This window comes from Anabas testudineus, chromosome 14 (genome assembly GCF_900324465.2).
Source record: "Anabas testudineus chromosome 14, fAnaTes1.2, whole genome shotgun sequence".
Lineage (NCBI taxonomy): Eukaryota > Metazoa > Chordata > Actinopteri > Anabantiformes > Anabantidae > Anabas > Anabas testudineus.
Genome location: NC_046623.1, coordinates 6,985,046 through 7,009,101, shown reverse-complemented (window position 1 = coordinate 7,009,101; position 24,056 = coordinate 6,985,046). Strand labels below are relative to the sequence as shown.

Here is a 24,056-nt window from a genome sequence, read left to right as displayed (position 1 = left end):
TTGGATGCTGCGATTACACATGTTCTTATAATTGTTAATGATTTTGTGAATTGATTTTTTATTCGGTTTAAATAATTACATTTATCTCAAAGGTCAGTAGACATATTTGTTAGGTTTAACTTACAATGCTGTAATATTTCATATTGGGTTTTTGTTGCAGTGCTACATGATTACTCAGCAGTGTTTGACACTGATAATGATAAGTGAGACGTTTTAAAAAAGTGTCTTTAAATAACATTTTACATTATTTAGGGTGTGTTTTTTATTTTTTATTTTAGCAGAACTGAGGTACGTTTAATGTCTCTACTTGGAATCTGAAATATTTCTGCTGCTCTGATGTTGTCATGTGAAACAACTCTGCCATGAAAATGGTTCTGTCTCTTTAAATATTCTTGCAGTAATTCCTTCAGCATGCATATGCCCATAAAAAAGACATAAAGCGTGAAGTCCTCCACACAAACACAGACAGAAGGAAAAAAAAAAAAAAAACTTCCCTAGGATTTTGAATAATACAGTAGCAGCTTCCTGGATTTTACACCTGCAGAGAGGGAGACAGGCTCAGCTGAGTCCTGAAGACAGAGTGTGGCTGGAAGAGAAAACAACATCCCTGCTTCTTTTTGAGTTTTTTTTTTTCCTTCTCTTCTTTGGTCTAATCATCAGTTGTTTCTGTCAACTAAAAATGCTTTTGCACATCTTGTGTGTGGTGTGGGCTTCGTCTGTCATTTTTCTGCAAAGCAGGTAAGACGGTTTTAGATGAATTGTAGGAGAAATCTGTAAAACTGTTGTCATTATAATATGAATTTATGTTTTTGGTATGGTGCACTTACTGCATTTAATTCAAGAAATGACATTAATAATAGTATAAATGTTGATGATAAGATTGGATGTCAGCACTGCTGCTGAGAAGAGTATTAATTATTTTACGATCTATATTAAAATGAAAACAATTAGTGTTAAGATACAAAAAATCAAATTAATATTTTAAGCATAATAACTAAAGATATATAATAAATTGACTGGTCTTTGTATAATGATATTTAAAAGTACTTAATTAACACTGCTCATCATACAGTATGTGACACATTTCTTACAAAGTAAATGTGATTTTAATGTGCTTGTTAACCAAAGATGTATTTCCATAAGACATCTAGAGAAACTACATTTTAGATTAAGGAGAGAAAAGCTAGACTAAGTGTTAGTATGCGAAGACTTTGTTGTCCTGTCATCTGGCAGATCTGTGCTCTGTAAGGAGATGAAGCTTCCCAGCAGGGCAACCAAGCCCCCCTCTCCATCTGACTTCCTGGACAAACTGATGGGACGCACATCTGGCTACGACGCTCGCATCAGACCAAACTTCAAAGGTAACTCAGCAGCGTGCAGTGGCGAACGGTGGGAAGACCTCCTCTGTCAGGACAGGTGTGAAAACGCGCGCGCTGCTCAATTTGCACAACAATTTGGCCAGTGAGGCAGCACTAATCATTCACAGATGGGTCAGAAGTGAGAGATGCTGCAGGCTATGCTGTTCCCACACAGGAGCCCCCTTTATTTGGTCATGTGTTATTACTTTTTATGCTGACCCATAGCCTTAGGCTGTGATATTTTTACACAGACCTGTCTTTCAGATCTCATTTTTCTTTGTCAGAAATGTGAAGTTACCCTTTATGTTACCCCCACAGGCCTATTTCAGTCCAATCTATCCTGATCTCTCGTTGTTAGAGAAGCTAGCGGATTCTCTCTGACATGCTTCCCCCTTAGCCTCTGGGGTCACATTTCATATATATTTCATACTTGCTCCACATCCTTGTCAGTGCATGCTGGGTAAATCCCAGCCGATTATCTATAAATACACTAATGTAACTAAAGGCAAAAATCAATAAATTATTGCCTCTTAGGAAACGAGTTGCTGGAATATTTAAAGTTTCAGCGCTTGACAGATGCGCAGCACTAATGGGAACATACTGGAATGACAATGCAATTTCATGCTGGTTATCTTGTATAAGTCTATTAAACAGGACACAGCGTGGCGCATTATGAAGGGAACAAGCAGATGTTATTTTGAGGGAATGCTCTGTTCTTCGCCAGTTTCAATACTTCATGCGGCTTCCTCAGAAAAACAGAAGCATTTAAGAAGCCACTGTGACTATCACATATAATGACAGTCTGCTCCTCTCAGGTCCTCCCGTCAACGTCACCTGTAACATCTTCATCAACAGCTTCGGATCCATCACTGAAACAACTATGGTGAGAATTTTCTTTATAATCCACAGGCGTCAAATGTTTTTTTTTTTTTTTTTTGATGATCCAATGGTGAAAAAATACTAAGCGGAGATCATCTGTGTCTCTTTGATTGGAAAGACCCTAAAAGTGATGCCTGCAAAACTGTTAGTAAAAGTATTTGTAGTAGTCAGTATCTTATTGTCCTGTGTCACAGGTTGTTTTACTCATGTTCTGCTCAAAATGTTCCTCATTTAACTGCACCACTGGTTCTTGAGTCAGAACGTTGGTAAAATGTTCAACAATGGTTACTACTACTTTTGCTGTCATAGTTATTGTTATTTGGACTCCGGAGCTGGTTAATGATCATTCATCAGCTGTATCAAACTCTATGGTGTTTTAACGTTTGAAGCATTTCTGGCTCATCTTTCTCTCTTTGGCAAGTTTAATGACGCCTAAAAAACTCTATGCTGTTGTTAAGGTATGACTAAACAGTCACTGTAAACACTATGTAACTTCATTACATAATGTCAGTTATGAATTTCTCATATTTCTATTTCTGTCAAATAATCTTTTATTGATGAAACCCACGCTCAGTGTTTGGGGACAGTTTTTCCTTATTTCTCATGTTTAAAGTTGGAAATGCATTTTCTAAAACACCTAAAATGCAGGACCATTAAATTTTAATTGATGAAATTATAAGTGGAGTTTGCTGTCGTTTGGGTAATGAGCACTCAAATTGGTTTGTTTGTGTGGGCACAGTGACCCTCACCTGATGAGACAAGCTGCAGGTTCATTTGTTTTATTGCTTGTAATTTATACATATCTAACAATATTATTTTACACAATTACCACTTGTGGATATATATGTAGTGTATCAGTGATTTCAATTAGTTGCAGTATTTTCTAATTATTACTTGACTCCTTACCACAGGACTATCGCCTCAATGTATTTCTGCGGCAGCAGTGGAACGACCCTCGGCTGGCATATAAGGAGTATCCAGATGACTCTCTAGACCTGGACCCTTCAATGTTGGACTCCATTTGGAAACCCGACCTGTTCTTTGCAAACGAAAAGGGAGCAAACTTCCACGAGGTTACGACAGACAACAAACTGCTTCGGATATTCCAGAACGGAAATGTCCTCTACAGCATCAGGTGATCCACGTTCAACTGTAGGATCAGAATTACAGGCTCAGTAAAGCCACAGTATACTGAACGTATCTATCTGACATTACACATCCAGATACGTGGGCTGCCAAGTTTCCAAATGAATAAGAACTTCTGCTTCTGTAAAGCTGCAATCTCAACTCATGGTCTACATGGTCTAATGACATGTTTGTTTCACTCCAGTTCAGGTCAATTGTAATTGTATCGTCCAGGCTACACTGCAAACAAGTTCATGTGAAATTATAACTGCAGGCTAAAACTGAATCAGGCCAGTAATGTGGCACTAAAGCAGTGGTGAACTGTAGCGTAACGGCAAGGAGCTATAATTAGAATATACTGTAAGAAAGAAGACGTTAAAGCGCTATTAACTGTTGTGTTGAACCAAATCATCAGCTGCTCTAATCATAATCATAATAATTTATCTGGAGCTCTAAGACACATGATGGGGGAAAACATTCTTCTGTTTTGTACTGATGGTGGTGCTGTGTTCTCGGTCCAATTTACGTCAAGCTCTTTACAAAGGCTGACATGTTGTCTGTCCTGCATCTGTCAGTCCTTTGTGTGTGTGAGTGCAATGGACTGCAAAGCAGAGGACAGGTGTCAGAGAACTAGGAGCTGCTTGGTGTGACCCTTAATGTAGGGTGAGTGTGCAAAAAGGGTTTGAGTGGCACCAGAACAGAAAATAGCTGGTGCTGGTGACGTAACCATCTTATTTTTTATTTTTTTTTGGTCTAATCGTGGGTTATTGGGTTCATTTTACACACTATTCTAGTATCATTATGGTGTTGCGGTCTCTCTTGTCCAGGCTGACGCTTACACTTTCCTGTCCAATGGATCTGAAAAACTTCCCCATGGACAGCCAGATATGTACCATGCAGCTTGAAAGCTGTGAGTTCATCTGTCATGACACGGCTGACTTTACACATACAGCATATAGCATCTTGTTATAAACTAATTACATATGCCTTATATCTGTTTTCCTTCTAGTTGGCTACACCATGAATGATCTGATTTTTGAATGGCTGGACGTGGGAGCGGTGCAGGTGGCTGACGATCTGATGCTTCCCCAGTTTGTGTTGAAAGAAGAGAAAGGCCTGGGCTACTGCACCAAGCACTACAACACAGGTACAGTACATGACACATGATGGCCTGCCATCCAACATCCTCTAAAGGTACTGTCAATTCACTTCTAATAAGACTGTCAGTTTGTACCTGTGTCTCCCCCTGTCGTTAGGTAAATTCACTTGCATTGAAGTGAAATTCTACTTGGAACGTCAAATGGGCTACTATCTGATCCAGATGTACATACCGAGCCTGCTCACAGTCATCCTGTCCTGGGTGTCTTTCTGGATCAACATGGACGCAGCTCCGGCTAGAGTGGGACTGGGCATCACTACGGTCCTCACCATGACAACACAGAGCTCTGGCTCCAGGGCATCTCTGCCAAAGGTCAGACAGTTAGGGTCGTGAAGACACAGTAGAAGAAAATGTGACTTAGTCATTTTGTATCCAATTTTGGAAAAACAGTTAATAAAAATGTACATTTGACTTTACTAACTTTGAGATGTTGAATCACTAGACAGTGACCCATAAAAACAAAATCTCCATGTGTTATATCATTTTGATTTGTTTAAGTACAGTTTTCAGGCACTCGTGCTTGGTGAGTGTCAGAGAGGTCCCTCATTTCATACCACACTGAGATACAGCATTTGTCATTCTCCTATCACTTGTTCAGCAAAAGTATTTCCCTGTAAGTGCAGAGGAATTCTGAAACTTTTACCTTTTCAATTCATTGTCAATAAATTCAGAAACGTGGCTTATCATCAATTCAATATGCGTCAGTAACAACAATCCTGCTATAGTCTGCTCAGTCGACCTGCCCAACTAGTGGGGAGTCCCAGGTATTTGAACTATGCAGGGTGGTTAGCAACTTAGGGGTCACTGAGACCACGTGGATCAATGTCCAAGTAAATTTTTTTGCTGATCTGTTAGCACTATTACCTCACACTTAGTATTGTGTGAGTATTGTGTAGTTTGATAAGTGTATTTGACTGCTATTAGTGTAATATGTAATTTAAGATCATCTTTCTTTCATGTCACAATTACACACACACACACACACACACACACACACACACACACACACACACACACACACACACACACACACACACACACACACACACACACGACCACTACTTATAACTGAGTGATTCTTCTGACGTAACATTCGTGATTTTGCAGGTGTCTTATGTGAAAGCCATTGACATCTGGATGGCAGTTTGTCTTCTTTTCGTGTTTGCTGCACTACTGGAGTATGCAGCTGTTAATTTTGTTTCACGCCAGCACAAGGAGTTCTTCAGACATAGGAAGAAGCTCAAAGAGCAACAGCGACAGAGAACAGTGAGTGCAACCCACCCACTCTGCCCCTTGGGCAGCTGTCACCTGCTATTCCCTGTGCCCAGCTATGCACAAGCTACACAACTCAGCTGTATGTTACACTCCAGCTGCGAAATGCAGACAGCATTGACCTGTAATTAATTTACACCTTACTCCCCTGTTGGCTGGATATTCTCAACATCTTGCTGCTTCAATTTGGATCTGAGAAGACAAAAAATAAGGGAGGCAAAACAGGTCGAATCACCTTAAATATAAAATACCACATAAATTAAGCAGTGTGACAGCAGCTGCAGGATTCATTAGTACCCTGTAATATTTACACATATATGACAGTACGCACACCATCTGCTTTAATCCTTTGTATTCATTCATTTTTTGGGATTATACAATGCCACTAAAATTTGCTGTCATGACATCGTTGTACTGCCTCTTTTAGCACTGATGTCAGATTTGTATTCACTGTCAGAAACAGACAACAATTATTTCTTAATGCACAAGATTTGAAAATATATGCTGCATGCAGCACCTCAGAGTCACGGCCCTGTTTGATCAGGACGTCTGTTTGATCATTAAAATCATGTTGCTGCTTTTTCCTCTATCAGCGGGAAAGTGGTGACAGCAAGGTGAAAGGAAACATGTCAGGCAACAATGCTCCTCATGGGAACACAGCCCAGAAGTGCAGTGTCTGTGCCAAGGTATGTACAGTCACCCTGTTCAGTTAAACACCAGACAATCACAAACAGAAACCAGTTAAGCTAATGGTTACCCCGTGGTGTCTTTTTCTTGCAGGAGGAGGAGGAGCTGGCGCAGCAGCGTTTACTCTTTCAGAGCTTTGGACTTGCACTGGGAACAGAAGGTGCACCAGAAATGGATGCAACACCGATCTTTGCCGATTTACCGCCTGGTTTAGGTTTCTATGACATCCGTAGGCGCTTTGTGGATCGGGCAAAAAGGATTGACACCATCTCCCGAGCTGTGTTCCCCATGAGTTTTCTCATATTTAATGTTCTGTACTGGCTTACCTACAAAGTTGTCAGACATGAAGACGTTCAAGCCATGCTGTGACAATGACTGTGGACCATAAAGAGACTGAATATCTTTAAATCTGCTCTTTGAAACATTTAGAGGCTGAGGGTCCTCAGCTGAGCTGTGAAAGATGTGTTGTGAGTGCATGTCCAGCGCTACAGGGAAATTCCACGACTAGTCTGGAATAGCCCACGGATTTCTTTACATTTTTAATACTTCCAAAGAAATGCACTTTCTGTTGGCACTGATGGTTTGTACATGACATGTCAGTGTACAGTATGTGTGTACATTTGGCATCTTTAGTACAGTACAGCAACACACATTTTTGTAAAGAGTTTGGACTGCAGCACATCCTTGCTTGGTCTACATTTTTCCTATTGTGTACTAATTTCACTGGTGCTATGGTCGTCAGAATCCAGAGCTACAGGTTTCTTATAACACAAAACATCACTACACTGTTGTGTTCCTTACATACAGAAAATACAGCACATAAATGAAAGTATTTAGTTTCTTTATAAGCTGCCCACATGTAGGATTCAATGCAATTTTTTGACAAAACTATTTTAACTAAAATTCCACGAGATTCCATTTGAAACTTAGGGTTTCAATGTATTTAAACTTGCCTGTGGACATAAGGGATACATTATCCAATGCTTGGTACACACAGCCAAATTCAATATTCTATATTTTTATTACACACCTCACTTATGTCAGCCATTGGTTCAAAACTTTGGTTTCAAACCTGCATTTTGCTCACCATCCTTCAATACAAATTCAATTATGAAATATGGAATAACATAAGTTACTTCCAATAAAATCTAAAATCTTCATATTATTATTATTTTTTTAAGGCTGAATTCAACCTTAGATTAACTTTGTAAGAGGAATGAGTCATTCGGTTGTATGAGAACAGTTAACAAAACATGTCAGTTATTTTGTACCATGTTCTTCTCAGGCCTGCACTATGGATGTTGTATTAGTGTTTATAAAACCCTGATTATGTTGCACACTAAGAGGAAACTGTCACTGTATTTTGTCTCAACAGATATATATCAGACACTCTTGACCATTTAAAATAAAGAAATACTAAATACAACATTGTTCAACCTTTTTTTATGCATCTATGCTGATGTTCATTTGAACAGTAATAGTAGTAGTAGTTCCTTGATCTTCTGTATGAGAATCGTTTCATTTTTCCTTCCTCTCTGAAAATGCAACAACAGGCCAGGATTTAAACCAGAGGATTTCACTTAATTTTTACTCTTAATTAGCAGCAACATTATTTTAATGTGCAAACTAAGGCTTACTCTTAAGCTAGAAGCATCCAACAAGCACTGAAGTAGTTTTCACTAGATTAGTTTTTGCTTTAATTTTCTTCAGTTGGGTGAAGTCTTATTCCTCACTGTATTTTCGCATTGTAAATGTATAAAAAAATACTACAACAAGAACTGCCTCTTCAGCTGTTCAAGACTGCAGATCAGCACTGTTGTGTGCACATTTAACCCCTGTCATAAAACGAATTTGTCTTTCATATTTCATTTGAAAAGTGGCAGTAAGAGATGGAATGAGTACATTATACATTAGGAGTTACAGCATGTTGTTTTACATCTGTAAAGGAAACTCAACTTTGAGAATAAAAAAGCTTTTTATGGATGCATTTTTTTGTCTAGTGATTCATACACAATTTCAAAACACAGTGTATCTCTAACCACTAGAAGGAGCTGTTGGCTCTTTTGTCCCATGTGAGCAAAGCTGCACTACATACAAACCACATTACCCACTGCAGTCCAGGTTATTGACACTAGTTTAAAAGACTTTCCCTTACAGTCTTAGATGAGCATCTCAGGTTGTGTGGGAGTAATTTTCACATAAGCTATATAATAACTAAGTTAAATATTTGTTCAGCTTATACTATATTTATGGTAAGTGGCAAACAAACCACCCATTTTGTACACACAGTGATTTACTTGTACAAGTGTTAAAGTATATGTGGAATACTTTATCACCTACCTATCTACCATTAAATGACTTAGCTGCACTATCCAATCTTTTAAATGCACTTACTCTTTGACAGGTCATCGTGATGAAACAGTTTCCAAGAGAAACTCTCTAGTTTTCTACTTTTGTTTTTGTAAGTAGACAGAGAGGGGTCGTTTTTGCAGCGGTGGCACAGCTCTGGATATTTTCACATGCGTAATGTAGACATTGTGAGATGCTTATGGGTACAATAGTACATTAGAAAATCACACTCAAATCCCAACATTTGTTGCTCATTGTTAATGTTGCACACAACCTTTTGGTGCTTATAGCTTTCATTTGTTGGCTCACTCTGGCACACGCACAATGGAGCAACCGGAGTGCGCCATTTGTTTCCACGACGTGCGTAAAAATCCTTACAGATTGATTACGCTTGTTTAATGACAGCGGCTCTGAATTGGCAGAAAGTGGTTTCCCCCCCCCACCCTTTGGGGAGTGGGGTTAGTCTTGTCAGGACCCTTCACCACAGTGTGTCCACTGGCTGGAGACGTGGCACAGCCTCTGGTCATATGATTTTAGTTCATTCACGAACCCCACCCCGTTATTGCCCACCCCAAAAACGAATATCTGACACAGCGCGTCCGTTATTTTACTGTGAAATATCACTTTAACCATCTGCCACGATATGAAAAGTGTTGCAAGAATATTCCCTGCATGCCTCAGCATAAACACTAGACCTGAATTTAGTGTCGGTGACCACCCAAAACAGTGCCATTTTTAGACGTTTGCTGCTGACGTTTCCAGAGGCTTCAAATAGCTTCCGTTTCACTCTGGTAGTGATTGGACTGTTCTCGGCTCACACAGTGGGCTAACATACTGGTTGAAGTCCGACATACCACACTTCAATGGAGGAACAGCCCAAAGATCGGGCTCAAGACAGGGAATATCACCACCACGGAGAGGACAGGAGCACTATTCAAAATACAACTTGTCTAAAACATGATCAGAGCCACTTCCAGCGCCAGCATCAGGAAACGCAGACGAAGAAAACAGGTTGGGCCATCCGGAAAAGTTAGCTAGCTAACGCTCGCTAGCCTTAGTCAGCTAATGTCAACGAGCCGACTAGCATTTGCTAAATAATGGGAAGTCTACCGTGATTGAGGGCTTAGCCTGCTAGCTAGTTGTGAGTTAGATATGTGTGAGGTTGCCCGGAGTGATTTAGGAAACGTTACAGCTGGGGAGTAGCTGGCTGATTAGCTGGTCGCTGTGGGACGACAAGACCAACCAGCAAGTTAGCAGGTTGGCTAGCTGACGTTGCGTGACAGTTGTCGCTAGTGGTGGTTTGACATATCGGGAATTGACCTTGTGCGCCGGTTTCACCACCCATTTTTCTTTTGTAAATACGAATAAATCAATTCAAACAATTGCATTTTGTCAGCTTCGCCTCTGGACGTTTTAACTGTTCACTGTACATGCCTATGCGTGTTCAACAGAAGTCCCAGCTTTACCTTTTCCATCTCAGCATGCTGGTGTCCAGCTTAGGAAAACGAGCCGGCTCCGCTGGAATGTTCTGAGCTGCCATTTCCTGTCGGCCATGTTAGAATATCTAGGCTAGCTTATGCTATAACGCTAGTTACCTGGCTAGTTGAGGATCTGAAAAGCGGCGCACTAACATTTAGCTGTGGTTTTATGTCCTCGGGTTGCTGCTGCTAGATAGCGATTTAATGACGGGGCCAACTATTGACATGTTGGGGTAGTGTCAGTGCCAGACCATCTGCTGGTTAACGTTAGTTGACATTAGCTAACGCTAACGTTAGCCCTCTCTGACAGGCCTGTTGCATGTTGTCAGCGTGCGGCCACGCAGCATCTTGATGATGGTGTAGATGCTGGGTATCTTTCTGCAGCTGGACACACACTGCAACATCTAGCGGCCGCGTTGCTTTCATAAACACAACGAAGCGTGGCTGGATGCAGACGCTTGTGTGAGCCGTGTCCGCAGATATGAGGGGCAGCACCGCTGAATGGGAAACCCCACGTTGCCGTGCATCTGTGTGCTTGTTACACTTTGTTATGGCTAAGTTACAGTGCAAAAGCATTTATAAATGCTGTCATAAGCTATCTTTTACACAGTGATGCATCTCCTGATGACAAATCGGATAGACGTAAGAAAACCTGTCTAGTGTGCTGCTGTTGGGATAAGAGTTGCAGGACAAAAATGCTTGCATTTGATAGCTTTCATATGAATAAAGTAGGTTAACTGAAAAGGTGAATTGCTAGTAAACATATACACATTTTTTACATTTAGTAATGTTTTTAATATCACATTTCTGGTTTGAATAAGAAACAGTTTAAATCTATGAAGATAAAGAGACAATTTAATGCCACTTCTGAATTAAGTGTGAACCATGGATTCTTGGATAATTTTTTAATAGCACTAATATGAATATAGTTTAACCATTTCTTAAGTTTGTGGAGTTGGTTATCCTATATTACTCATTGCATTGTAAATAAATTTGGTACATTGTCTCAAAATTGTTTCTATAATTCTATAATTATAAAATAAGATATTTGAAAAACATAATGTCAATGTCATTTCCATATAAACTGATTTTGCTTCCCCTTTCAGGCAAAAAAAAAGTAAACATCAGTGACGAGGAGGGGGAAAAGAATACGCATCGATCTGATACTGTTGGTATGTCACATCCTGCCAACAGCAATGGCAACAGACACATAAGTAATACCAATGTGAAGTTGAAGTCAACACAAAAGCTGTACACGACTGTTCCAAAAGTGAGCATCAAAGGATTGGACCATAAGAAGAATATGGACCTTAAAAATGACAAGGAAAAGTCAGTGGATTTGAATTATCATGAATGCCAATCTCTGGATAAAAAAGAGTCTGTATTGCTTCAAAATGGTGTTGTAAACCATGGCTTCATTATAAATGGCTATTCTAGCAAGGACAATGATGGCAGTGGTTCCGAAGGTGGATATACGACTCCGAAGAAACGCAAGGCCAGATGTAACAACACCAAGAACACTGATAATGTGATGAGAGAAAAGGAGAAAGACATGCAACAGGGCAACACTACACAGGAGCCTGGGGCTTATCCTGAGACGGCAGAGAAGGGAGGGACTTCAAGACTTGATGGAGTTAGAGCGACCCATAAAGTAGATGCTCAGTCAACAGCTAGACGGGCTGTTGGTTCTGAGGCTTCAGTGGGTGACTCCCAGAGGAAAAACTCTGATGGCAAAGCAGTCGGCACGTTTGGTAAAAAAACAGAGGAAAGGCACAAAGCCAAAGTTTCCTCACCTTCAAAAGAGGACTCCTGGACTTTGTTCAAGCCCCCTCCAGTATTTCCTGTGGACAATAGCAGTGCTAAAATTGATTCCAAGATCAGTTATGCAAGTAAAGTTAAAGAGAACCTCAACAAAGTAGCTCAAGGTGGAGGAGAGGTACTGCCTCCTCCTGTTAGACTATCACAGGTCCCTATGTCTGCTATGAAAACTAAAACCTCAGCTAGCTTTACTAACGGTCCTGGAAATGGAACCTTCTTTGCTACTGCTGCTAGTAGTATTCCACCAGCCCCACCTATCCCAAGTGGCGAGAATGTAGCATGTCCTTTGGAAAGTAACTGTAGCTCTACAACATGTCATGTAGATGGAGACGCATATGAGCTTAGAAAGTGTACTCTTTTAATTTACCCTTTAAATATGCAACCTGTGCTCCCTAGTGCTCGTCACCCTGACCCACCCACCACTCAGACAAATCAGAAAGCCTTGGGAGACATCTTCCAAAATCAGTGGGGGCTTTCCTTCATCAATGAGCCCAACCTGGGGACAGAAGGAGGAAATGTACAGGTGCCTGCAGAGGACACAACTACTGCGGGCACACCTCAGAGCGAGTGTCAGGCTGTCACAGCCAAGACTGCCCAGCCCTTCTTTGATGTTAGCCCATCATTCTTGGAGCCTGGCACATTGGCTCAAGACTCTGAGAAAAGGACTTGTGCCCCTAGTACTGTGTCTAACGCCTGTTCTCCTCCTCGTGTAATTAGTGAGGAGGAGAAAAAGCTGCAGCCATGTGGCCAGGAAAAGACAAAAGTTGAGGCCAAGGGTGCAGGTTCTGCTGTGGCAGACCCTGGCAAAGACAACGGTGCTAAGCCTGCACAGGGCCAGGTAACCAGTTTGTTGTTTGGTTTATCTAAAGAACAGGCCCACTCTAAAGACATTGGCAGAACGTGTAGCTGGGGGTCCTTTGATGTTAAAGCTGCTGTCACTTATCACACTAAAGGTAATTCAAATTTTCTATTCTATTTAATAATTTGTAGAAGCTTCAAGTTATAATCCTTAAGCATCATTGGTGACGCCTGTATTTACAGATAGTAAAGCTCCCACTTGCTTGTTTCCATCCACATGTAGAATGTGACAAGTGACACATTGTTGATAAACAATTAACCCCTGTGACAAATACACAGCATCTTTTGTAAGTGCTTCACATTAAAAGTTAGTTTGTATTGGCAGTAACTTTATACAGCTCTGATTTGACTGGGGGGGAGAGTGAGAACCAAACAATGAGGCAGATATTGATGAGATAAATAATTACAAACTCTGGCCCTGGATTACAATGGTGCTTTGTTTCCAGTGCATGTGGAAGCAGTTTGAATCCAATATGGGAGTGACACACTCTGTCATTAATAATAAAACTATGATAGAGAGAGGTCTGTTTAGAATATAAATGCACTAAATGACTACTAAAGAAGAAATGCAATAGGATCAAAAAATGGGATTTTAAGTTCATGAAAATCTTAAGGATTATAACTTTAAGTACTGTCGCTGTCTGAACTGATGTGTTTAAATATGTTTTTATACTATATTGTTACACAGATTGATTTACTATTCTTCATGAACAGTCGATGCAGATGTTAAAATAATATGCTTTTTTTTTTTTCTTTAACAGAAATGGAATCCATTTGTAACTTGCAAAAGCAAGGTAAATTTATTGGCTTTATTTATTTATTTTTGTTGTCATTTGTTTTTTATGTCTAGTATAGAAGACCTAGAAATTAAGTCACTTTATAACATTTATAATGAACAAAATGGGATGCCATTTAAAAAAAAAAAAAAAAAAAAAAAAAAAAAAAAAACACAGAGTGCCTTATCTCGAGCTATATTACTTGTGTATTTTCCTAACATTTCAAGCTTTTAAACAAAATTTTTTTTTAGTAAACATAAAAACATGGACGAGACAAAGTAATTTGAATCTAATTAATGTTATTGGTCATATCATACACTCCATGTACAACTTTCATACAAGTAAGATAACAGCGTTTTTTTAAATGGTTACATTCACTCAATTATTAGAATACATGTACATAAGTAGCTATAACAGGCTTAGGATATACACAAAATGTAGTTTGAACTAACATTGCATAACTGTAAATCTTGCAAAATACAAGATTTATTTTGTTGCTAAACAGAAACATTAGCTCCCCAAGGTGATCTCAACCAGAGACACTGTTAAGGTTACTGGGTTTGACATTCTGCTGGTTTATAGTCCTACAAACTGTCTTAATGTCAACACAGGCACAAGTATTGATGTCTGAGGCAAGTGGCAGTGCTATGGTTGAATTGTGGTATTTAACACTAGAAGACAAGTTTATCCTGTGTTTGCTTTAATAATTTACTCTCAAACTAGAAAATGTTGTATTTAAAGTCAGTACGTCAGGATTCTTATTGAATAACAAACTTTTCCTGTTTTCTCTCTTTGCTCTAGATCCAAAAAGAGTAGTGGTTTATGATGAGACCAAGGATGGACCTGATCAGTGAGGTAGATGGTCTACAGTACATACCGTCTTCTCTTCTGGGTGCTGCGGTTAACAACCTTGGAAATCATAAATCCTTTTGGATAGAAAAAGTGACAGCTGTGAAAACACTGATAGTTTAGCATGACACATTTTCCTTGGAATCTCGGGGTGAATAACAGACTTCTTTGGTGGCATCACTCAAACACAAACACTCTGGAGGTATGTTAAAGTTGATCGGTGCCTCTCCAACACCATGAATGGACTCATGCAACTTTGAGCTGTGATTGTCATTTGTCTCGCAGCCCTTTAGGGATGACTTTTGGGAGTTCAACAAAAGGAAGGTGTCGTGTACTGCACCTTCCTAAGCCTTTATCCTGTTGAACTGCGGCAGCCGTCAGTCTGACTATGGGATGCCTCAGTCATTTTCTTTCTTCATGCATTCAAATGAGTTCAATGTAGATATGTTAGACATTATACATACACATCTATGTGCAAGCTTGAATTCACTGTGGAAGAAAGGAGAACACACTTTGCAAAGAATGCCTTGAAGTTGTGGAATAAGGATTTTTGGAGTCCTTTTAAACTGTTAAGTGGAAGCACTCATAGGTGAGGCCCCATCCAGTAAGGGAGAACCTTGTCTTAAATCCTTTATGGGAAATCAAAGCCCAGAAATTAAATGCTTGCTTTTCTTTTTATACTGTTTCATAACATGTTAGTGTTATCTGCACTGCAGTATGACCCCAGAGCACAGGTACAGAAGTGCCCAAATTGAAGGAAAGTCGCACCCTTTCATTTCATTCTTTTGTTTTAGGTGTGTTAAAGATTTCAAAATCAGGTCTCCGTTAAATCTTAAAGCTTTTTATACATTTCATGCACATTAGTACAGCATCAGTGCAGACTGTTCTTAAATTCAGATTCTCATTACTTCTCATATATGAAGTCTGAGTTTAGGAAAAAACAGTGACAATTTAAGAAATAGACATTATTTCCAGTTACTTCTGTGTTTTGTGCTGTTTGCTCAGCAGCAGGACTCAGGATGTCCAGATATACTCTTCTTGTCAAAAGAACATGTTTTGTATTTTTACAATTTAGGCTTTTATTTTAAATTTACTTTGCTGTCATATGGCATTGTATTACTTGCATGTTTACTGGTGGAAATGGATGAGTCCAAGGTCACTGTTCACAGCAACACAAAAATTACAGTATCTCAACAGTTGCAATACTAATCTAGGTTCCCCGACTAGCCACTTTGTCAATCTGTGTTGAAATGTGAACATACGTTGTACCATTATGGTTTACTGTGGATAATATTTGCAAACCAGTGTGCAATAACGCCATGCGACCCGCACGTGTTTAAATGGGTTCTATGGAGCTACAAAAATGTCAACAATGCTGGTGTGGCCTGCAGTTAGTTTTAGATGTTCAAGGTGCATTTTCCGTTTATTGCGCACATTGTTTTTTTTGTTTTTTTTTTTGTTTGTTTCGTTTGATTTTTGCAAAAGAAAAATGTATTTAAGTTTTAAGTCTAGGGAGCCCAAATTTACTAACTGCTAACTGGCCAGCTATGACATCACTTTCATCACCATCCCTAAATCAGGATTGGTTTATTCGACATAACAGAGAAACCGTCCAGGTTTCTTTTCTCTACAAGATATGATTTGATTAATGCGTGGATTAATAGCACTTTATGTAAACTAATTGCTTTTATCTTTTAATTACTAGAGAGATCTATATGTACTGACAAGAGATACTCCTTGAAAGAATGGCTCTGGGCTGTTACTTTTCAGAAAAAAAAGTTGATAAATACAGAATTATTAAATGTAACTCAGGTAGTGTCGATAAAGCCATGACTGTGTTAAATATTGTTTTTGCCAAATGGACCCTGTCACATAATGTTCTCAAAATTGGAAATGTTGAATTGGATTGTTATTATGTGTAATGATGTGACTAAACACCAAATAATTACCTTTGAGGAAAACTGACATGGCATGCAAGGTGACAATGTCCCTTATAATCCCTTATTTCCCCATTTGGGGGAAAAAAAAAACACATTGCTCCATGCGCTGTTTTCTACTAGACTGTAATCTTTTTGCAGTCTTCAATGGCTCATTGTCTCCCTCATGTTTTCATTGTGAAGCACCTCTTGATTTGTATTATTGCTGAACATCAGTGGTGTTTTTATGGGGTAGCTTCAATCTGGGACTAAGCTTTCAAGTACACTTCTTTCCACTGTGTCCTGATTAGGCAGCGCCGCAGCTTGTACTTGTGCACAGAGAGAAAGTCGTAAACTGCAGCCGTGTTTCTGTACGAGTCGTCTTGATATTCAACTTCCATGTTTAGTTGCGGTCAGTCTCTCTGGTAATCAAAACGTTTGGTTGTTGCTTCCATTGTACAGTGTGTGATGAACGAGCGGATCATCAGTTGCTGCCCTCTGAATAAGAACAACTGGTTGATGGAGAATCAAGGTCATTTGAGGAGATATTGCCCATTAGCATTTAGATTTTTATATTTTTCTGTGCTTGTGGAAATCGACATTTAATCTAGCGTCAACTTAGACAAAACTCACAATTTAATTTTGATTGCCCGTAATCCATAGACAAGGTGACATATGGTAAATGTCACGTGAACACCATCAGTGAACACTAATTGTTAAACAGGGTGATCAGAATGACTAGTATGTGATATTACTGTAGTCTTATGATTAATACTACTTTTTTTTTTTATGAGAGGATGGTCCTGGTACAGGGAAATCAAATGGTCCCCCATCCTCCTACCCCAAGGTTCCTCTTTTTCAAGCACTTAAAACTGCAAAAAGAATATGCATTTAATAGAACTATTAGGCATTGTAGCCTGCAAACCAAAAACAGGCTCTTGAAGCTGAGTAGATATTTAATCAGTGAGTTTTGTGGGGGAGGAGGGGTTCGAGTGACTGACTGTTGGCGCGTTGAGAACGAAAAGTCTGAACGTGTGGAGTTTTCTACTTCCAGCCCCTCAGGATGTGCAATCACCTCAAGGACGCTGATGCAGGTTGTGAGTTCGGCCTCGTTGTTTTGTGGGTGTGTGCATAACGAGTTCTTCCTATTATATGCAAGTCCCTCGTATATTTCCAATCCTCTCCCCCGCCCCGGTGTTTCATGTTTAGGTGCCTATGTGGGGGGAAAAAGGAAAAAAAAAAAAAAACTTGTGATTGTTTAAAATCTGCTTCCAGCATGTATCTGTGCCATTTTCTTTCTTTCTTTTGTTTTTTTTAACATTTGCAATGCTGTTTTAAATTTTCTCACAGCTAATCCTAACCTAACTTCTTAAGCAACAATAAGCAACATGGACACAGCTGAAAGCAATGAGCATTTTGTTGTGTGTGTGCGTGCGTGTGTGTGTGTGTGTGTGTGTTTTTTGTTTGTTTGTTTTTGTAGTTTTTGAAATTTTCATGGCTCATGTTCAGAATTGTTCGGCCTATAGCCAAAATTGGTTTGAATGGGAACGGATGACAACAGCTTGCTGATGTATACACTTGCTAGTCCATTGTCAAGTTAATGTCTGAAGTAGCACACTATTGATTTGAACTGATTTAACAAATTCATGTAAATGTTTTTTGAGTTCACTTAGTTTATCCTTAGATGCACACGTAGGATGAGACTAAAAGGAGTAAATGAAAGAAGCAAAATCAAGATTGTCTCACTTTTGATGACTTGTTGACGATTTTTGTTTTTAATGCTAATGTAGACATACCCTACCCCACCCCCCTCCTATAGCACCAATAAAAATATATTTGAAGTTATATTTTTTTCCCAGCAGATTAAAGACAAATGACTTTAATGCGTTGCGATGCAGTTCTGAGCATCAAGATCCACTGCGTCCCAGAGTTCCTTATAATTAGTTCTTTTTTTTCTTTTGTTGTGTGGTTATGTTATGAGGTGGAGTGAGGTATTAAAGCGCAGTTCAACAACTCTGAAGAATCTGCTTTGGCCAAAGGTACACTACTCAGATATTCAGCTACTGAATGACAAATGCACAGATAGGGCCACATTGTTGATGATGTCATAACCAGCTTGTGGACATCGTGCCCAGTCTGGAGGAGGTTTTTATTTTTAAAGCAAAGAGAAATCACTACTGTAGCAGCTGAATGTCACTTTGAACGTGTTAATATAGAGTGCGAGAGAGGAAACGTCTTTAAAAAATGAAAAATAAATAAAAATACCGAAAGTGCTGCTTCTTCATCTAGTTATCAGTCGTCTGTAATGGGGAAATGCTGGACTTGGTGTTTGTGCTCGACTTAAAATCTGCCCCTCCTTTAAAGTGTCATCGCCTGTTTAGGAAATGTTTTAATTAGGGGGCTATTTTTTTGTTTGTTTGTTTTTGTTTTTTTTTGGTCAGTGACACACAAGAGATGCGGTGTTTCTGATTCCACACATGGGGAATAAACAAGGCAACGTGTCTTTACAGGATTCAGTCATGAAGAGAGGTGATGCATTGTTCTGAGTCATCTTTTTCTTTTTCTTCTGTTTTTTTTTTTCTTCTGTGTCATCTCAAATGGCTGTTGTACTTGTTGATGTATATTTTTGTCTGCTCCTCCTTTTATCACCTTCACACCTTCTGCCCGCCCCCCTCCCACACACATACACACACCCTAAAATAAGAGGCAATAGCATCTCTTCTCTCAAATGTCTTACAGGTCGACTTTTAAAGTGAGCAGTCTGATTATTTAATTTTTGTTTTGAATTTAACAGAATAGTCACATTACAATGTTTTTTTTTTTTTTTTTTTTTAAGAAAAAAAAAAGCATGATAATAATCCTCGAAATCCAAATGATGTAATAGAGTCAATAAAAAAAGAAAAAGAAAACAAAACCTCCAGTGTTCACAATTTTAGTTTCCATTAAAATGTCAAATTTTCATGAAGAATGCTGTGTTTTGTGTGTGGTCTTTTCTGTTTGCCATCCCTGCTGTCTGAGAATGATTAGGAAGGAAAATGTCAAGTGTCAACGTTATTCTGCTAACTAGCAGTACGTTGGCTTGTTTTCTGTGGCAAGTCATCTTTATCTCAATTACACAAATGGAATGAGAAAATCCTGCATTGCTCACATGTACCTATTTAGCTCAGCACAGAAAAGAGTTCCAAGTCTCCCCTTTGTTTCTCTCACACTAAAATACGCCAGTATTTCTGTGCTGTGATAGCACCTGGCCTCAGGTACGCAGGACAAAGCAGACTGTAACCAAATAGACTAAAGGCCTTAATTCATTTATATACAATAACGAAACTTGCAGACGAGTTCTATCTACAGATGTCTTTTCGATGTTTCATTCAAATGCATGGTGCTTTTACGATTACGATGCATTTTGGGAACTTTATATTGCTTTGGAACTGAGTCATGAGGTCTTTTAAAGTTACAAGTAGGTTTAGATTAGAATATTTATATTTTACATTTAGTTACAATATTCTAATCAATACAATAAGCAACCAACAGGATCAAGCTAGTGGGAACTAGAGAGACTCTAAATCAGTTCACACTCTGCCCAGCACTTCAGATATCCATCTATTATTCTAACCGCTTATCCTCTTCAGAGTCGCAGGGTACTGGTGCCTGTCCCGCCCTTCACATATTAATCTTATGAAATCGTAATAAACAAGAAGCCTTAAAACATGAATGTGTCTGATTTGTTAGAAGCCTGTCTTCTTCTTTCACCCCTTTAACAGTGCATATTCCTAAATGAGCTCAATCATTTGACACGCAGGAGCCTCGGCTGGTTGAAAGCTATCCAACCTATTTAGGATTCTCTATGATGAAAACCCAACAGTGAAAACTAACATAGAGAGAGAGAGATGGCACAAAATCATTTGGTCACTCTCACAGAGGAAGACCTGGCTAAGATTACATTGGATGACACAAAACATATACAGCAGCAGTGATTAGGTCAAATCTGACTTAGCCATCAACTGTTTTATTGATCTGATGGTGATTGATCACTTTATTGTCAGAATCCCTTCTGAGGTTTGTCTTGCGTCACGAGGCACATTACAAAACACAACATTTAATGAACTAATACCAACATTCACCACACGAGACCTCGTGGAAAGACAACTCTGGTTTAACAGTCCTGCAGACTGAGGAACTAAATATTTTTTTTATCTGTTCAGTCGAACTTGTGGAACTCTAATCTTCTTTATGATGGCAGCGGCTGATATTCCCAACATAAAGTATGTGACGGGTCTGATTTCCAGCCATCCTTTAAGTAGTTTGAAAACTTGACTCCAATGATTTGCCATTGATCTTTAAACAGATACAGCAGGAAGCAATCTGTCCAACTGAGCTTTAAGTTGCACACAAAGATAACGGGGCCGTGCACAGAGATGAACTGGCATAACACTTTGGAAAAACAGTAACCACATCTGTGCATTAGCTCCAAATGACCCAGGTCACTTAAGAAAGAACAGAGGTGAGCTGACACGACTTTGGCGTGTTCCTGAACTAGCAGGTGTTGAGTGTTTCATCATTGACTTTAACTATCTGTTCTCAAATTAAGTGACACCACAGAGTCAAATCAAGTGAGGATTACCTCTTAGTTGTATCATGTTGTCAAATTAAAGCACTGACTGAACTGTATAGTGAAAAATCTAGGCTGCATTATGATCTGAATCTGCACACCCTGCCACATTATTCCTGCTCATTTGTCCTTTGACATATTTACCACCCTATGTTTCTTTCATGAACTTATTCAAACCCTAAATGTAACTAATCATTGAGGTTATCAGCACTTGTGCAGACACCTGCTTCTTGTCAGTCCTCCCTGCTGTTATTCACCATGTGTCAGGAAATGCACAGTCCCTCTCTGCTAAGGCAAGGGAAGCATTAGCGGAAGCCGTGAGGCCGTAATGAGCTAAGCTTGGTGGAGAAGGCCTTTGGGGAGCTGCCGTGTGATCACCATCATCATTGTCATCATCATCATCATCATCATCATCAGTGAGCAGAGGGGCTGATTGTTGTTCAAAGACGCCCCCTTGTGGATGAAGGGTTAGCACACACGGACTGAGTCACTACAAAGGCAAAGAGATGCTGGTTTAATCGTCCTTTGATTTCATAAGCAGAAGCCCTACAGCTCGAATCAGATTTAATCTGGCTCCCCAAATGCCAGTTTAGACTTCAAAACATCTATTGAAATTAGATCTTCTGAAGTGTATAAAAAAATACTGTATAAATGATTTTAACTTCTGTAACATGTAGATGTTTGTTAGTAGCTTAGTAACAAATATCTAAATTGATTATGCCACTATTTCTAACGTTTCTTTCAGTCTATTTAGGACTTTCTTGAGTTAATATTCTAAAATATCATGAATTAACAGCAGTTTCCTAAAACCGAGCAAGTCAAAGAACTAAGGCTGACAAACGTCAAAGATCATACGATGAATCATTTAATTCACCCTACATGAAATGAAGTGAAGACATGTTTCCTTCTTTTTTTGTGAACCTCTAGTTACTGGGATGAATCAGCTGGCTCTGCGGGCAGATGTATTTTCACCACAAACACATACATACACACCTTTTTGCACTGTGCCCATGGAACTGAACCGGTGTTTACTGCCACCTCCTCAATTTTACCTTGATTACTGTGTACTTCAGGGAGCCCACATGGGGCTTGATGGTTAGTGCGCTGGTGCTCTGGTGCTCAGACAGATTGTCCGACGTGCTGGAAGGTCACTAAAAGGTTTGATCTTTGTATCAACAATTCATCTCTGCTGAGGAGTTTCTCAACAAGACGCTGAACTCCTTCTCACTTCACAACTGCTGCCCAGAGGATGAGGACAAGGTGACCCTTTTGGCAGAAAAAGGGGAAAGACATTACAGAGAGACAAGCAAATAAAACATTGTGTGTACAAAGGAAAACTTTGCTCCTCCAGTGTCCTCCTTAACAGTAATTAAAGTAAATTTTATGTAGAAAAAAGTCCAATTAAAAACTGAGCTGCACTACAGCTAAGAATGTCAAATGTGACAGATTTTCTAAAACCGTGTTATTGTGCAGTTATTATCAGATCTCATACTTGTGCAGCATCGTCCACTAAAGCATGTTCTTAGTGCTCTGCTGCTTTTAGTTTGGTTTCACAAGTCATAACTACAGAAATGTGATTCATGATATCTCTCAGTTGTCCAGGTCAGGAGCAGTTTTCTTCCTCCCCCAGTGAAAGCCCTAACACATTTTGACGAGTCCTCACATGCTGTTCATTCTTGACAGAGAGTGAAACCAGGAGCTATGTATCATCTGTGTGCATCTCCTGCATGAATGTATCAGCTCGGACCAGACGCTGACTGACATTTAAGTGATCTGTGATGATCAGCAGAAACCTTAAATCATCAAATGTCAGACTCGAGTGCTTGGCACAGTTTGCAACTGATAGGACATACACCATGGATTAAATTAAGAACGGCAAGCCAAGTCCTAATGTTTAAACCTAAGATTTAAACCCTGAGCCATAACAGATTTTAGGAGTGCAGGACTCTACTAAACAATTTAGGAGGCGTGGATCAGCAGGATATGACATCACAATGTACTAGAGGCTGTTGAAACGTCAGGTCTGTACTTTGCTAGTAGACCCCTTCTCTCTCCTTTTCAGAGGCTACAGAGGTGCCGTAACCTCACTTTTTCCAGTTTGGTTGACTTCATGTTATTGCTGCTATCAGTTTTTCAACCAATAATACATTTTACAAAGCAAAAAATAACAAGCAGTTGACTTCGTGAACTGTGGTATAGAAAGGAAAAGCTGAGTGCCAGTGTGTGAAGTAGACACGATATTTCCCAAACCACAGTCTGTCCCTCAAATATGAGGCAGATTTTAAACACCACAACAAGATATACTGTGACTGTGATGTACAGAGTCGCTCTAAGACTCTTATTCTAAGCTGCAAATCAGGAGGATTGGTACATGCATACCATTATGCTTATCATCCCTGAAATCACTGTCATAATCCATCACAAAAGGGTTCCATGCGCTGTATTTAGGCTCAGTTGTCTCAGAAATATATATACAGTATGACCCCACTCTGCTTTGGACACGAACTTGGTATTTTTGCATGTGATCCCACGACTTCAGTCATTTGCTGTTTACTCACTCAGTCTATATACACAGTGAGCCACTGTAGCTCTGCAGAGGAATATCCAGATTGTACACAGATGGAATCAGAGGTGGCGAAGTCCAGCTGCAATAGCGATCCTGCAGCTTAAGATATACAGAACAAGCACCCGATAAGACAGTGCGCCCACCGGTGCAGCCACATGATCTGAATGGCGGTGCACCAGTGTTGCCTCGGGAGTGCATCTGGCCTGCAGCTGATTTCTTTGTGGTCATCAGTAATATTCTCTCGGCAAACTGCTGCATATTGTTTGCTGCTAGGTGGAATTAAGCTTTGTGTGCTGGTGGGCTGGTGTGGAGGAGGAGGGGGGGGGGGGGGGGGGGGGCATTTTTGTGTGATATGGG

At 39.6% G+C, this 24,056-nt stretch overlaps 2 protein-coding genes across 2 annotated transcripts; both read left to right on the top strand.

Moving 5' to 3' along the window:
* The first annotated feature begins 679 nt into the window (after positions 1–679).
* On the top strand, positions 680–6,849 carry glra4b (glycine receptor, alpha 4b). The gene is made up of 10 exons (XM_026369867.1): positions 680–738; positions 1,234–1,361; positions 2,174–2,241; positions 3,149–3,372; positions 4,190–4,272; positions 4,372–4,509; positions 4,619–4,833; positions 5,629–5,787; positions 6,387–6,479; positions 6,577–6,849. Exons 1-10 carry the CDS (start codon positions 680–682, stop codon positions 6,847–6,849), a joined length of 1,440 nt encoding a protein of 479 aa, XP_026225652.1.
* A 2,707-nt stretch (positions 6,850–9,556) lies between these two features.
* nufip2 (nuclear FMR1 interacting protein 2) lies at positions 9,557–17,891 on the top strand. The gene is made up of 4 exons (XM_026369866.1): positions 9,557–9,840; positions 11,414–13,078; positions 13,745–13,777; positions 14,561–17,891. Exons 1-4 carry the CDS (start codon positions 9,693–9,695, stop codon positions 14,611–14,613), a joined length of 1,899 nt encoding a protein of 632 aa, XP_026225651.1. The 5' UTR covers positions 9,557–9,692; the 3' UTR covers positions 14,614–17,891.
* The last annotated feature ends 6,165 nt before the right edge of the window (positions 17,892–24,056 follow it).